Source organism: Leucopleurus acutus (assembly GCF_964270905.1).
Source record: "Leucopleurus acutus genome assembly, chromosome: 10".
In the NCBI taxonomy this organism is placed as follows: Eukaryota; Metazoa; Chordata; class Mammalia; order Artiodactyla; family Delphinidae; genus Leucopleurus; species Leucopleurus acutus.
In genome coordinates, this window is record NC_139153.1 from 27730686 (window position 1) to 27747714 (window position 17029).

General features: G+C 40.8%; 1 protein-coding gene across 18 annotated transcripts in view; it reads left to right on the forward strand.

Moving 5' to 3' along the window:
• The window catches only part of CADPS (calcium dependent secretion activator), a gene marked incomplete at both ends in the record, with an annotated part of 478623 nt that overhangs the window by 364485 nt on the left and 97109 nt on the right, over positions 1-17029 (forward strand). For 14 of the 18 annotated variants that reach the window (XM_082848961.1, XM_082848969.1, XM_082848972.1 and 11 more), the window contains one exon: positions 13269-13375. In XM_082848961.1, coding sequence (XP_082705087.1) covers positions 13269-13375 — 107 coding nt within the window. Of the gene's footprint in view, positions 1-10000; positions 10094-13268; positions 13376-14388; positions 14398-17029 lie in introns of all 18 variants that reach the window. The other 4 variants (XM_082848962.1, XM_082848970.1, XM_082848968.1 and 1 more) reach the window with 3 other exon arrangements.

Here is a 17029-nt window from a genome sequence, read left to right on the forward strand (position 1 = left end):
GGATGAAAAATCTGAAAGTGAAATCAAGAAAACACTCCCATTTACCATTGCAACAAAAAGAATAAAATACTTAGGAATAAACCTACCTAAGGAGCCAAAAGACCTGTATGCAGAAAACGATAAGACACTGATGAAAGAAATTAAAGATAATACAAACAGAGAGATATGCCTTGTTCTTGGATTGGAAGAATCAACATTGTGAAAATGACTATACTACCCAAAGAAATCTACAGATTCAGTGCAATCCCTATCCAACTACCAATGACATTTTTACAGAAGTAGAACAAAAAATTTCACAGTTTGTGTGGAAACACAAAAGACCCCAAATAGCCAAAGCAAGCTTGAGAAAGAAAAACGGAGCTGGAGGAATCAGGCTCCTGGACTTCACACTATACTACAAAGCTACAGTAACCAAGACAGTATGGTACTGGCACAAAAACAGAAATGTCGATCAATGGAACAGGACAAAAATCCCAGAGATAAATCCATGCACATATGGTCACCTTGTTTTTGATAAAGGAGGCAAGAGTATACAATGGAGAAAAGACAGCCTCTTCAATAAGTGGTGCTGGGAAAACTGGACAGCTACATGTAAAGGAATGAAATTAGAACACTCTCTAACAACGTACACAAAAATAAACTGAAAATGGTTTAAATACCTAAATGTAAGGCCAGACACTATCAAACTCTTAGAGGAAATCATAGGCAGAACACTCCATGACATAAATCACAGCAAAATCCTTTTTGACCCACCTCCTAGAGAAATGGAAATAAAAACAAAAATAAACAACTGGGACCTAATGAAACTTCAAAGCTTTTGCACAGCAAAGGAAACCATAAACAAGACCAAAAGACAACCCTCAGAATGGGAGAAAATATTTGCAAACGAATCAACCAACAGAGGATTAATCTCCAAAATATACAAGCTGCTCATGCAGCTCAATATCAAAAAACAAACAACCCAATCCAAAAATGGGCAGAAGACCTAAAAAGACATTTCTCCAAAGAAGATACACAGATTGCCAACAAACACATGAAAGGATGCTCAACATCACTAATCATTAGAGAAATGCAAATCAAAACCACAATGAGGTATCACCTCATACTGGTCAGAATGGCCATCATCAAAAAATCTACAAACAGTAAATGCCGGAGAGGGTGTGGAGAAAAGGGAACCCTCTCTTGCACTGTTGGTGGGAATGTAAATTGGTACAGTCACTATGGAAAACAGTATGGAGGTTCCTTAAGAAACTAAAAATAGAACTACCATACAACCAAGCAATCCCACTACTGGGCATATACCCTGAGAAATCCATAATTCAAAAACAGTCATGTGCCACAATGTTCTTTGCAGCTCTGTTTACAATAGCCAGGAGATGGAAGCAACCTAAGTGTCCATCGGGAGATGAATGGATACAGAAGATGTGACACATATATACAATGGAATATTACTCAGCCAGTAAAAGAAACGAAATTGAGTAATTTGTAGTGAGTTGGATGGACCTAGAGACTGTCATACAGAGTGAAGTAAGTCAGAAATAGAAAAACAAATACCGTATGCTAACACATATATATGGAATCTAAAAAAACAAAACACTGGTTCTGAAGAACGTAGTGGCAGGACAGGAATAAAGACGCAGACGTAGAGAATGGACTTGAGGACACGGGGAGGGGGAAGGGTAAGCTGGGACAAAGTGAGATAGTAGCACTGACATATATACACTACCAAATGCAAAATAGATAGCTAGTGGGAAGCAGCCGCATAGCACAGGGAGATCAGCTCCGTGCTCTGTGACCACCTAGAGGGGTGACATAGGGAGGATGAGAGGGAGACGCAAGAGGGAGGAGATATGGGGATGTATGTATATGTATAGCTGATTCACTTTGTTATACAGCAGAAACTAACACACCATTATAAAGCAATTATACTCCAATAAAAATGTTAAAAAAAAAAAAGTCAGCAGAGGCAGCATCTGAGGCCAGTTAGAGGCCACACTCTGAACTACTCCATAACTCGATGTGGCTGCAAAGCAGGGTGAAATGATGGCAGGAGTGGGTGCTGAGGATGGCAACAGACGCAGGAGGCAAGATCTCCAAGACATTTACGTGCCATCATAATACAGAGTTCAGACTGTCTCCCATGGTCCAAAGGGTTTTCAGCTGGCTTTGTACCACCTTTTTTTTTTTTTTTTTTTTTTTTTTTTGCGGTACGCGTGCCTCTCACTGTTGTGGCCTCTCCCATTGCGGAGCACAGGCTCCGGACGCGCAGTCTCAGCGGCCACGGCTCACGGGCCCAGCTGTTCCGCGGCATGTGGGATCTTCCCGGACTGAGGCACGAACCCGTGTCCCCTGCATCAGCAGGTGGACTCTCAACCACTGTGCCACCAGGGAAGTCCTATACCAACTTTTGCATGTAGATTTTTCGCAAGAAAAATCCCACATGTCTCACTTCCAAAGGTGATATAGAGCCACTGAAAGCTCTTGAAGCACGGGGACGGCGGCTTGGTGTTTTGCACTCCAGAAAAATCATACTGGCTGGGATGGAGAGAAAGGATGCAGGAGGAGGAAGAGAGTAAAACTGGACCTAAAAGTTAAGGTCAAAGCAGAGTTGCGTTTGAAACTTGGTACATCCAAGGCCTCTTCTTGGCAAAGTAGATCTCAGTCATAATCGAAATCATAATCACTTCTTTCCCGATCTCTACATCTTTTTTCTTACCCTCCCCCTCCCTTTTCGATTTCCTTCGAGGGAAACAAAGCCTGAATCGCTGGATAGGTATGCAAAACTGAATGCGTGCAGGTGGCCCGGCACAGCTGGAGTTACATGTACAAATCGGGGTGAAATACAGACAGCTGCAGAGTCCTTCGGTCAGGCTGTGTTTTGCAAGGCTCCGGGACTCTGCAGATGGCATTTTGGGGGGCTTATGCTTTCTGTCTGGTAGCATTATTAGAAATTAAATGTTCGGTTTAATTACAGTATCTCAAGAAAAAACATATAAAAGGCTGTTACTCTACAAGAGAAAAGCTGTGACTCCTGTAATTGAATTCTATTATTTTAAATACATTTCCATTTAAACCGTCACACATTGTGAACCCAGCAAGCTCTGAGAAAGTCTACACTACTATTGCTGTTTTGCCTCAGTTCTTGGCTAAATACTTGCATAATTTTATGAGCATCGGAACAGTTCTACTGGAACTTGACATAAAACAATTTTTCCTTCAAATATGGCAAGGATTTGCAAAATTAGATAGATAGATAGACAGACAGACAGACAGACAGTGTACCCATGGGCCCAAGCACTGTGCTAAGGACTTTACATGGTGATCTGCTTCATTCTTTACCTTAGTCCCATGGAGAGTGCTTCATTATTGCCCCTCTTACAGATGAGGAAGCTGAGATTTGGAAAGGATAAATGGCATTTTCCAGCAGGATTTGAACCCAGATCATTTAAATTCAAACACCATGCTTTTTTTTTGTTTCTTTCCACCATGCAGTCTTTCCAGCTAATGTGACGGGCAATTGGATAATACCCTTTCACTCAGTGGATACATTCAAAAGTATACAAATTTTAATTCAGGAAGACCACCAAAAAACAGAGCAGTCCTTTCTGGGACCAGATAATTGCCAAAATCTTTCCCCTGCGAAGTCTTATGAGGACAGTTGAGATTCCCTGAGATTGCCAAGGAACTGAAGATTTTTCTTTTCTTCCCAAGTGACAGAAACCTTCTAGAGCAAGCCAAATCCATCCAAAGGACTTCCAAGCAGATTCTGTAGTGTTGAGTTTCTGTATTTTTTCCCATCTCCAGCAAACTTCTTATAGGTTCAAGTCCAGTAGAAGGAGAAAAAGGGGACAAGCAAGATTGTGATACTCACCACACACAGTATGGGGTCACCCACCCAAGAAACCAGTGAGGGCAAATCTATCTCAGCAAGATCCAGGCCATCCTAAAATCCTAAATCGAGGACCATCTCATGCTTCCTATCTTATGCACAGGGACTAAATGTTTTTCTTTTCATCCTTCTTGTTTTAGTGATACACAAATCAGGGTTTCCAAGCCAAAATTATTCTGTCGACTAGTATCTCATCTATACTTTATAAAAAATGAGGAGGGCAAGGAGAAACATGTTTCAAACACTCTCACCAAGGAAGATCTTGGAGGAAGAGAGGATGTGTTAAAAATATGCCACGAATCAATAAATAGGAAACTAATGTCTCTTCTACCAGAAAAGAAAAAGACATGCTGCCGATCATAATCATGATAACAACTGTCATTTATTGAGAATTTAGTATGTGCCAAGTAGATACATGCATATCTCATTTAATTTTCACAACAATTCTATGAGATAAGTATTTTGTTACCATATTTCATTGAATCTAAAAGCCATCAATTATAAGACACACCATTAATTTATGTACTCCTAAGAATAAAATAATGCTGCCAACTAAATTGTGACACACCATCAAATGTAAGATGCTTCCAATTTCAGAAATGTTAAAATGTGCCTCTTACACTCCACGAAATAAGAAATCACTCTGTTATCTGTAGAAATACAGAGAAATAGAAATAGATGTTAAGTAACTGGGTCCAAGGCCTCATAGCTGGTTAGTTGTAGAGACAGAATTTGAACACAAGCCTAATTCCAAAGCCCACACTTTCAACTTCTATACTATGAAACACCTGTGATTATTAATGATCAAATTATATCACCACAAAGGGGTTTCGCAATCCCTGAATCCCAAAGCTTCATTTGACAGGTGGGGAAACCAAGGCTTAGAGATAAGAAGCCAGTTTCAAAATAAGATGGGCAGTGAGTGACTCTAGTCTGGGGTCCTGCACACTATTTAGGGCCTTCACACATACCCACTCCCCTCCAGCCCCTGCCACCAGGCTGCCTTGTCTTTTAGCCAAGAGATACTGGCCCCATTCACAATTTAGTAACCGGCCTCGCTTCCAGTGTGACAGCTGAAGAAGCCAGGCGTCCACACACTAGAATCCTAAACGTACAGCTCCACACAGACAGTACCCCAGGACCAGCCTGAGCACTCAGGATCTGTTATACCGAAAATTTAAATCACAGTCTTGGCTCCAATGAGTTTAAGTCTCCCTTTTGTCTTCTGTCAAAGAGGTTAATAATGGTTCCTCCTCCCAAAGGGTTGTTGCAGAGATTAAAACACATATTCCAAGCAAAGCTCTTAACACAGTGCCTGGCATATGGTAAGCACCCATTACTATCTATCTATCTGTCCATCTCTAGAGGTATAATTTTATATACGTTATTATTATAAACATAAAATTATATGTTATTATTTGTGTATTGTTATTTAAAAGGAAACCTCCAAATCCAAAATATAGACATATTATTTGATTTCAGAAATGGAATATAAAACAACGCTTCTCAAAATTTGACGCTTACACAAATCTCTGGGGATCTTGTTAAGACGTAGCTTCTGATTTGGCAGATCTGGTGTGGAGCCTGGAAATCTGACAGACTCTCAGGTGATGCTGAAGCCGCTGAGGCAGGGGTTGCAGTTTGGATGTCAGCAGAATAGAAGAGGCAGCTGATTTATCTCTTTATCATAAATTTCAAAATAAAACATTGCACTATAGTTCCACATATATTTGTTAAACACCCACTAAGTTCCAGGACCTGTGCCAGGCACCGGGGGAGGGAGCAATGAGGAAAAGCACCCGAGGTCCCTACCCTTGGGGAGCTCCAAATAAACTGGAGAACACAGGCATAAAACAAGTAATTTCGTCTGGTGACCGTGCTGTAGAGGGAGATGCAAGATGCTGCAGGAATGCAACACATGGGGATTTCACCTAGACCAGGGTCTTTGATGCATGGCAGGGAGGAGGATGTCATGGAGGTAAAGGACTGGTTCCTCAAGAAGAACTGTCTGGGATGTCCCTGAGCCTTGTTGAAGTGTTTGCCTCTGCTCATCACCCTTCCAGATGGCCCAAGATCCTGTCCCAGAGAGCTTGTGGCCATATATGTGAAAGTTTATTTGGGGGCTGGGTGAATATTTAATACTACTATTAAATCAGTATTCTTGCTAGAGCAAGTGCTCAAAAACAACAACAACAGCAACAGCAACCTTAAATAGCTTAAGCAAGGAAAGGTCATCTTTGGCCTAGGTAGCTAGGAAATGCATGGAGGGATTGGACTCAGAAATAAAGACTTTTAGTTTGTTTTGATCTCTCCAACTGTTGACAGCCTTCTTTAATGTGACGGAGGGTCATTGTAGGAGAGGTTGGGAGCAACATAGCCACAGATAGCACCAGCTTTTTATCCTAGCCAATGACTCTGGAGGAAAAAGAACTTTCCTCCCTATGAAACTATATACAATTCCAGAGAACAGTCTCATTGGCCCAGCTAGGGTCACATGTTAATCCCTGGGCCAATCACAATACCCATGGTGGTGTTGGGATGCTGTGGTTGGCCTGGCTTGGCTCACATGACTGTCCCTGTAGGATTTATTGCTTGCGTTCCCACTAGACCCACATGGAGTGGAGGAGAGGCACTTCTGAGGAAGGCGACTGCACATACAAGAATAAGAGATGTCCACTACTGTGTCTATCCAGAATTAACTTTACTTTTATTTGGTGCAGCATCTCAGTCTCAGGGACAAAGCCTGACTTGGGATACAAAGATACGAAATTGGAGAAAGAAAATATTATAATAGCATTATTTCTTTCTTGTGGATATAATTTATTTTAATTTAAATACAAATACTTTTATTTATCTTAAATCAGTTTTTCATCACATTAAGACACCTGAAGTTGTTCTCTGGTTTGGAGGTTTGAGTTATAATGTTTACTATTCAGCAATTCAGCTTAATGCATTTGTTAAGTAACCAGGGGCTTTGGGTAAGAGATAAAAGTTGCTGTATAGTTTTTATGCACATGGCAACCACAGAGTATTTGGTTTTCCATGAAAGCACACCATTGGGCAGGATCCACTGAGGATTTTCTTCCACCAATATTTGAGGACCTGCCCTGGGCCAGGTACTGTTCTAGCCCCTAGAAATAAAGAATTCTTTGGGCTTAGGGGAAGACAAACATACCTATAATTGGCCATTATTAAGGGGCCATAAGTGTTCAAGTAGAGGTATCAACAGAGGAGTTGAGCCTGTGTTATGAAGGCATAACTCTTTTCGGTGGGGAGAGGAGGGAAGGCTCTTAGAGGCTTTTGAGCAGGAGTATGACGGGTTCAGATGTGTGCTTTATGGAGATCAGCATGGACGCCGCATAATCAATGAACTACAGGGGACGGAAGGAACTAAATGCTGGCTTGGAGTCTTTAGCAACAGTTGAGGTGGAGGTGATGAGACTTGAGTTGCATATCTACCCCCCCACAGCAAGAGTGTGGGCACACGATCTCGTACAGTGGGAGATAAGATCAGGAGACATGTTAGAGAGAGAATGGACAGGCCATTGCTGCCCATGTCCTTATGGGGAAGAGACAAAGATGGTTGCAATGAAAAGAGTAGCGAAAACGATCCATGATTCATCCGCTGGTCTTTATTACCATACAGTTTATACTGTCCTAAAGATGGAATCTTCTGAAAGAGAGTGATGAAGATACAGAGAATCAAGTGTATATGATGGCATGCCCCACTAAAGAAATTATGTTGAATTATAGCCCTGCGCTAAATGTATGGTCCGCGGAGCCATCATTTGAGGGAGGCAGAGTGCTCTGGAAAGCGTGTTGTGGCTATCTGCTTAGCATTCTGTTCCTACTCTAGCTCTCATCCACCCCTACCCCCAAATCCTAGTGAATTGCTCCAGGCTAGTTATTTTTAGTAATAGTGTAATACAAACACTGGCATCTTCAGCAACACATAAATAGGTTGGAACTTGGTTGTAAGTGGGCTTTCCATCAACCATATCCATCTTTCCTATGATATTTCAGGGACTGGCAATCCACTTGCTGGAACAGAGACGGTCAGGTTATTTCAGGGCTAATTGGAGAGCCTCTCACTCCTGGATGCCTCTCTTCCTTGGCTTAGCTGAGGCTGCAGAGGAATTCTCTTTTTATTTTTCTGCAGTCACATTTAACTCCCTCTCTGGAAGCCAAGCAGATTTAATTGTGTAAACATGAGCAATGGTAATTGGGTAAATGAAGTTGGAAACCAAGGTATGATGTTTTTGTTTTGCTCTGTGAGGGGAAAAAAATAGGGAGCTTGTTTTTCTATGGTGGCAAACCTCACTGTCAGAATTCTGGACAGACAGTTGGCAGGAGGGAATCCCTTTACGAATTTTCATCAAGACCCATTGAGCTGAAATATGTGTCTGCTGCCTCGCCGGTTATGGTTCAGCCTGGGGACATTTCATTGTTTTCTAAAGCACCGTATCCAGTGGTTTACACAGGTTCTGTTATCTGGGAAGAATAAATGAGGAGTTTCCCTAAGAATTGCACACTCAAGTAATACGCATTCAGAGAGCTAGAAGAAGGTGTTACCAGAGATGCACCCAACTTTCCGCCCAGCTATAGGTGGGGACCAGATTTTAACAAAACGTAAAATGTGGAGTACCTTTTTATAAAGAAGAGATTAGTAGTTGCCTTCCTTTATATAGCTGTCAGTTAAAACTGATTTTTTTAAAATTCTATTTACACGCAGTCATTCCCAAACAAAAGATTTAAGTAAGAGGAGAATAGTGAATAGATTTTTCTTTTTTTTTTGGTCTTTCATTTCAAACATTGAGGTGATCCCACAAGAAAAGAGTGACATGAACTTTTGCTTTTAAGAGATGTTTTTTCCAGAATATTATATTTATCCTTATTTCTCATATATTTTTTAAAATTAATGGTGCTAGAATTGCATTTCCTGTAAGCCTGCAGTAAAATGCATTCTCCCAGTTGAAAAATTCAAGCAAACCAAGAAGCAAACTTGGCAATCACCATACAGATTGCTCTATAAACGAGAACCATTAGAAAGGACCAGGTCTGAGGTTAATGAGACACTCATTAAAGAGAATTGCAGAAGCTGATAGTGTCAGTGCCTGTGTTGAAGGAGAGGCTATTGTTACAGGATGTTTGCTCTGCTGATATTGTAAACCACATGACAGATGGGTCAAGTGCTGATTACCGTATTCTAACATTTGGAATAGCAAGTAACATATTTGATAAGCTGGCAAGTTTTTATATATGATTCAACCCACAATATAAAAGCCATGAGAACTCCAAGTTGAAAATAATTAAATGAGCTGGAAACAATCAGATACCACACATTTTTTCCCCCCAAATGACAGATTTTGACACGTTGAAATTCCACAAAGGGAGCAAGAATATTCCCGAGCTCACTTGAACTAATAACGGCTCTTCATCTGCTTTTGCAAAGCAATTAATTCCTGCCTTCTCACAATGTAGGAGATAGCAGTGAACATTTGTAGGCACCTGAAGCTTTCCAGAGATCCATCCCATGCACTGTTTTGTTTGTTCTTATCCACAACCCTGCAAGGTACACAAAAAAAGATGTTAATAGTCTCAATTTGTAGAGGAGGAAGCCGACGCACAGAGAGGCTTAAGTAGAAGGTACAAGGTTCCATAGGAAGTTAAGTCACATCCTGGGGATAAGAAGCCAGATCCTCCAATTACGTCAACATCGAGGGCTGTTTCTGGTCACCTGGAAGGAGGAAGCAGCTCTTAACATATAGGTGTTCTTTATTGTACAAAACGTCTATCTTCTTTCGGTCAATGATGCCGCCACCATCATTCATGCGTATCCATCTGGATGAAGGCATCCAGGATTTGCATTCAGCTTCTGAGTGTCTCAGTACGGTGGTGCTGAGGGTGCTGGTAAGAGTCCCGTCCCTCATCAAACAGCGTCACACTTCTGTAACGTTGCAGTCACGCCAAGGAAGCAGCAGCTCTCCATTCGTGTTTGATCGTTTTTGCCTGTTTGTTTGTTCTTCTCGGAGTTTGTCATCTTAATTGTCATCCTTCGTGACAGTCACTTTGTCTCTTTACTTTTTTACCACCTCTCTTCACCTACCCGAGCAGCTCCCCCTCCTCCTGGGCCTTCTCCACCCACCCACATGCAGACCAGCATGTTATATCAGAGGCTCAAAGGCATGCCTAGGCCCAAATCAAGTACTGTAAACTTCTACCTTTCCTTTATTCGACAGCTTTCTGGTTTAGTTTGCTTTTTTCGTTCATTCCTCTGGAAATTTTGTTTAGCATACTAACCTGAGGCTCAGACTCTGGAGTTTGACACTGTAGGTTTTGAGAGACTCGAAAAGAGAGCATTTATTTCCCAGTGTCCACATTTTTTTTTTTTTTTTTTTTTTTGTCTAGCTCTGTCTGACATATGCAACATTTTCAAACCTCAATGTCAGCACAAAATAACATTGTTGCATAACATTTTGCATGACGATTTTTTTTCTGTGTTATGAGCTTCAATTCTGTCGTATGAAATGTTTACCAAGTATATTGTATTTTTAGTTCCCCTTCGTCAGTGCTCCAGCTAGTACAAGATCGGGTGATAGGAGTATTGCAGTACATTTCCAGATATTGCAGACAGCAGATGTGACCCAAAAAAATGGTTTCTAAGCACAAATTTCTCCTTGACCTCTGTTGCGGGGGGAGGGAGGAGGGACTAGAGGATTTTGCACAATATTTTCTTTAAAGACAACATCTTAAGTTGCTTTTTGTACCATTTTTACTAGCTAGTGAGTTAGCAGTGCAGGTGAAGAGGAAATTACAGTTGTGTCACAATAAAGTAGCTTGATCTGCAGATAATGGAATTGCAGCCAATTAATAATAAATGAAAGTCTGGCTACATGGGTTTATTGGGAGATCAAACGTTCTAGGTTCAAGGATACTTAACCTGCTGACTTTAAATGGTTGCATGTTAAAGCAAAATGGCAAAAGGTTTTATTAAACATACTGTCTGTATATATACATCAGGCATACACATATCTGCGTGCATGTGTACACACTCACAGAAAGACTGCGTGCGCATGTGCACTTTATGTGTATCTATTGATATATATGGTAGTCAATCTAAGAGCACTGCATATTAAAACAAATCTTCAGGTGATCCTAGCTTACGCATCTTGGATTTCTCCAAAGACAAAAATCATTCACAGCTTCTAAATAAAAGTACCTAAAAATACGGATGTGATTTCCATTTCTACACCATACGTCATGGACAGATAGAATTCCCCTAGATTTGGTGAGTGTTCCACCTGAAAGGACAACGTTCTCTATTTTGAAAGTAAGAGATTTCAAAGATGTGCCCCAAGTGGGATTTTCTGCAGATTTGTATTAACGTGCAGGCTTGTCTGCTTCCTAGAAGATGTATGTAAGTGTGTGATGTGTGTATGTGGGTGTATGTGTCAAATGGGTAATAAGCATGGGATGAGGAATTTGCAAATTGATGTGTAAATGTGAATATCAACTAACAAAAAAAATAGTAGCCTATGCATATTTACTATCAAAATGCAAATACCTCACTCTACACATATTACCCCAACATATATACACAGTATGTTTGTAGAAATGCCTGAAAGTCTACTAACAGAATTATGATAGTCCACTTATGAAATTATAAACAGACCAGGTGCCCCAAAAGCACAGAAATCAATCTTGTCACTCATTCTTTCTCCAAATATTTATTGCTCCAGACCAGGCAGTGAGCTGTCAGTCCCTAAACACTGCACATTTCCTTACTCTGAGTGTTGGAGGTTCTCTGCCTAATCTGCATATTTATTTCCCCACAGCTCCCACCTTCATGTCCTAACCTTTTATGCAGCCACATTTCCAGCTGAGGCTGGCAGAAACAATGGAGCATTCCATTGGCCTGAGTCCACAAAGCCCAGTGTCACACCAGTCATCAGGCTCTGTTGGAGAGAAACTTTCAACACCTCAATAACCTTACTCTTAGGTCCATCATGCTTAGGTCCCATTGACTGGACCACTCCATTTGCACAGTGTTTCACAGAATTTTTCTTTTTCGTTGCTAAATCGTAGATTACTAATCATCTGACGTGTTCATCGCCTGTTCAACAAATGCGCAAGGAAAAAATTATGAGGAGCTGCTTGTTTGTTTGTTTTTTTAATTCACAATCTCTACGATTTTGTTTCCCACTCCACACCACGCAAAACCAAACCAGCAACAACAAACCGACCCTTCCTGTGAAGTATTGAGTAATCTTTAGCCAGAAAAATCCTAAAGCCAAAACACACCTGCTTCAGATGAAGAGATTAAAATAAGTTTCAGCAGTCCTTTTGCGCATATATATATCCTCCTTGTGGAATCGTGCTCAAGGATCTGTATTGCCGTTCCACCCATGGGCTCTAAATGGCTCAGGCATCAGGGTTTGAAGGGGTCTGAGCATGAGCTACAAGCTCCCCTGTGAGTTTAGACTGGTTGAATTCAGGCCATTTCATTGGCTAAGAAAACCTTTATGTTTCAAATATTACTCTTTTCCCCCACAGGAAAAAAAAAAATGTAATTTTTGGTAACATAATAACATTGGCAAACATTCATGAATTTAGCTCTATAAAGGATACAACAGAAATCAGGGTTCAGTTTGTTCTTGAGTGTGATCAAAGCCCTTTCAACACTGTAGAAACTAAAAGAAAAAAATAGAGTACATTGTTGCCACCTAACTGACAAAATTTCAGTTGTCCCAACCAGTGGTTCAAACCACTTCATCCAATAATCTACACCCAACACTCTTTTAAAAATTCTATCCTGCCTTCTACCTAATGGCCCAAGAATGTCCGTTAATTCTCAGTCTCCTCCCTGGGCAATTTAAAACAGCTAGACCATTGAATCTGCTTTTTTCCAATACCTGTTAAACGCGCAGACCTAGAACGAAAGACAATGCTGTAGTATCAACTGTGAAGGGACAAACGTGGCAGCAGTCAAGACTAAGCTTCTGTTACACCTTCTCACCTCAGAAAGAGCGAGCACTGTCTAGAGAGGGATATAAGATACTCCATTTATGCTGTCTTTAAAGAACATGTGTACAAAATGTTGCCAAATTTGAAATGGGCTGTCATAGTCTTGATATAGCTTAATAAGCAAATTGGAAGCTGGAGCACTGCTTTTTCTTAATATGTATTATAATAATGACGGTGATAATGATAATAAAATGGCGTTATGGTTTGCTCACTACTAATTATGTGGCACTTAACATTTGCATGAAACTTTCAGAAAAATGGGTAACTCTTTGAAATTTCTTATCCACTAGCTCTAATGGCCACAAAACTAGCCTGCCGCTTTCGCTGAATTTTAACACAAATTCTTGTACTACAGAAAATGTAGGCCGGTTAATCACTCCTGCCAAAAAGCTGGAAGACACAATACGTCTTGCTGAACTAGTCATTGAAGTGCTTCAGCAGAATGAGGAACACCATGCAGAGGTAAGTGGGCATCACGGGCAAAAGCCTCTTGTTCCTTAGATGATGTTGCAGAACTGATTCTACCAGCAACTTTGTGAATAAGATGCCTTAACACCCATTTCTTTTAACTGGCCTTGTAAAGAGAATGAAAGTGACAGTTTTGCAGGAGGAGTCTTTGGAGGTTGTTTAAAGCAACTGAAAAGCGGTTGCGTGATATACGTTTCATCTTGAGTTTTCAGATGTTTCTAGCAACAAGCCAAAGAGGTGAGTATATCTTCAAGATAATTATCAAGCAGCATATGGTTATTGTCAGGAACACATGAAATACTTTTTGGTCTTTTGTGGTTGTTTCTGTTGCTACCACTGTTGTTTCGATTTATTTTATTTGGTGTGTGGATCGAGAACCGTCTTTTTGAATTTATCTCCGTAACTTAGCCCACTCACCCTAGAGTCTTCATTTATTAATCTCAGATGACCTGGGTTGCTAAACGCAGTGACAGAAACAGATTATTCTGTGTTGTTCAACTTGTCGATTCTCCAACATACATCTAAATAAATTCAGCTTACTTTTTTTTTTTTTTTTACAAACCACTGTCAAAATGATTATTTTGATAATCATTATAAACTGAGGGATTTCAAGGCTAACTAAATCCCAAACCTGTAAGGACTTAAACAACCCAACCCTTCCAAGAAAAGATTCCAAGATTTCATTATGACCAAACTGTTATATATCACTGCTTGTTTCAAAACTGAGATTTAAAATCATGTCTCTTAAAATAGCCTTTTTGAAAACTGTACTCATGCTCACTCTTCCCCTCCAAGCAAATCTACAGCAAAGGGGGGAAAAAAAGGGGGCATCAATAAAAGTAATGTCAGAAGCACCTAAAATGATCATTCCCGTGACTAAATGAAAATCGACAGCATAGTTAAATAATATATAATACACCATAAAGCCAGTCATCCCAACTAATGCCTGATTTGCATATTTAAATTTCCTCCCTGTTTTTCCGTTCAATCTTGGCTGATCGTGGCAGGGGAAAGAGGTATGTGACCAAAACGAATGAGTCAGCCACCTGCTGTCATAGTCTGTGCATGCCCTTCCAGTACCATGTCTTCTAATGGGACTTTTCCCAGTGCCCCTGCTTCCTAACACCGACCCAAGGAATGTCATGGCAGTTGCCAGTGGACTGCTTGTGCAATGGGTGACCCTCCACGGCAGGGTAAATGTGGGAGATTACCTCGTGCGTGCATGAAGCAATTGATACACTTAAAAACCACTGCAGTTCCATCTCGACACACACCTCCTACCTGCCTTGATCTCCCCTTAGCCTATCGTAGTACCTATGTCCGTCTGTACTTACCTTTACTTCAGCAGATGAGTACCGAGCGTAGTCACCAGTAGTAGCTAGCCAGAGTGATACTAATCTTCCTCTACAGCTGTCTGTATGTGAACCATATATACAGTATTTATATATAGAGAGAGTGCCAGAGAATCGTGATTTCCCCCAAAACCCGCTCTGGAATGGGGGGAAGACCCCTTGAGGCAGGTACAACTAACTCCTTCAGCACCCAGCAAATGCACAGCCGGGAGTGAGAAGAGGTGCTAAATCAACACACTCTAAACGTAAAAACTTAGGACTCACCTTCAGACATAAAATTAAGCTGGGCTAGAATTTTTTTCTGCTCTGTCCTGTGCGACGTGCTTTTCAGATTAGGGGCATCTGGGGTTCAAGTGATGGTAAGTATGTTCTTTCCGGGTGTCCACAAAATCATCTCCAGACCATTCCTCCCCTGCTGTGGGTAGTGAGGCTTTTCCCAAGATGTCAGACCAAATTTGCGAAGACATGGATTCAGAGAAGATGGTTTTCCTCGCTTACAGTTGTTCTTTAAGTGAATGATAGAAGAAGAACACGGACACGTATGTTTGATTCAATCAAGTTATTTTCTGAGGCTGCTGCAGTCTGAGAAAGGAGGATATTTTCCCAAATTACTCGCAAGGGGGACCAAAGAAAAGTTGATAATCCAAAGAAGACATTTTGTTTTTCACTTTTCCAGAAAGCCCTTTTTCACTATGTGCTAATCACCATCTTAAACTGCCCTCATAACCATCATCACAAAAATATTTTAATCTTACATATTCAAAAGCCTTTCATAAATAGGGTAGAAATCAATTCGATTCTTGTTTATTAACTTTAGAAGTTAGGAATGTCCTATATGGGAAAAGAATCTGAAAAAGAATAGAAATATGTATATGTATAACTGAAAAAGAAGATGTTAGGAATGAAAACTTCAGTATACTTTGGAATTCGGAGACCCAGTTTGCTTTTAGATCAATGTACAGGATTATTTCCTGAATTTGTCATTTCACCCAGTCACAAAACCTCATTACTCGATCAATCAAAAGCTACCTGTCTGCTAAGCACGGAGGCAGCTACCTCAGTGCTCTTTTGATGGCCAAGGAAGCATCAGGCAGTCTCGACCTTCAGGCGATAGTATGCAGAGTGGCCAGGAGTTCAGGCTCTGAGGTTGAGTTTGAAGTCCAGCTTTGCTGCCTTCTTGCTTTGTGATCTCAACCTAGTTACTTAACCTCTCTTATGCTGTAAATTGGAGATAGTCATAAATGGACCTCAGATAGTCATTGGGATGGAAGGCCAGTAGTAGTGCATCTAGTACTATGCCTGACACACAGTAAGCACTCCACAAAGCTTGGCTATTGTATTATTAGGAATACGGCACTAAGGAAGCAAAATATATACATATGTAATCATAAAAAGGACAAAACCTACGTGGAATGTACCAGATGAATGACACAGACAGAATATGCTGGAAGGAGGTTGGGTTTGAACGATAGAGTGGGCCGGAAAGGCATCACCACCTGTTCTCAATGCTCACGTACAGATTTCAGCCACCTCAGAAGCTTTTAAAAATTGCTGATGCCCATGTCTCACCCCAGCTCAATTAATTGGAATCTCATAGGGAGGGGCCGAGTACTGGTCATTTTTTAAACTGCCCAGTTGATTTCATGGTAAAGCCTGGTCAAGAGCCTCTGGGCTGTAGACAAGGAAGTAGAATTTGCCCTGGCACGCTGAGGATGAGGTTTTGCTGACAAAAGGATGAAAGATGGAATTTTTTTTCTACTGGCCAGTATTCACTGCCATCTTCTCTGGGTGCTCAGTAAACTCTAGACAATCACTAAATCCTCAGCATGGATCTTGGCTGTGTGGTCATGCTGTTTGGTGACACCACCACACAAATAAAAGTGACAAGTAGAATTGCCTCCCCCCCAAAAAATCAATAAGCCTTAAAACTATTTTGAATTCCAATATAAAGTAATTAACTGTTTCAGGAGAAAAAGAAGTCCCCCCAGGTAAGACTATGTCATGTATACACACGTGCAGTACATGGTAGAAGTTGTCCCTCGTATCTCTAAATTACAGCTTAATTCTGCTCTCAGAGTCTAAATTATGTGCACACACGCAGGAATTATGCCTTCATGCACTGTTGCTTCACTTGCCCAATCTCTCTCTCTATGTATACGTATGTATATGTATATATGTATTGTGGTACACAGAGGGGTACATATATACATGTAGTTTGTGTACAAAATATAGAGTGTGTTCAGTGTGGCTGACTATACCCCGAAAGCATACATCTTTGCCTTTTCATAACGAAAAG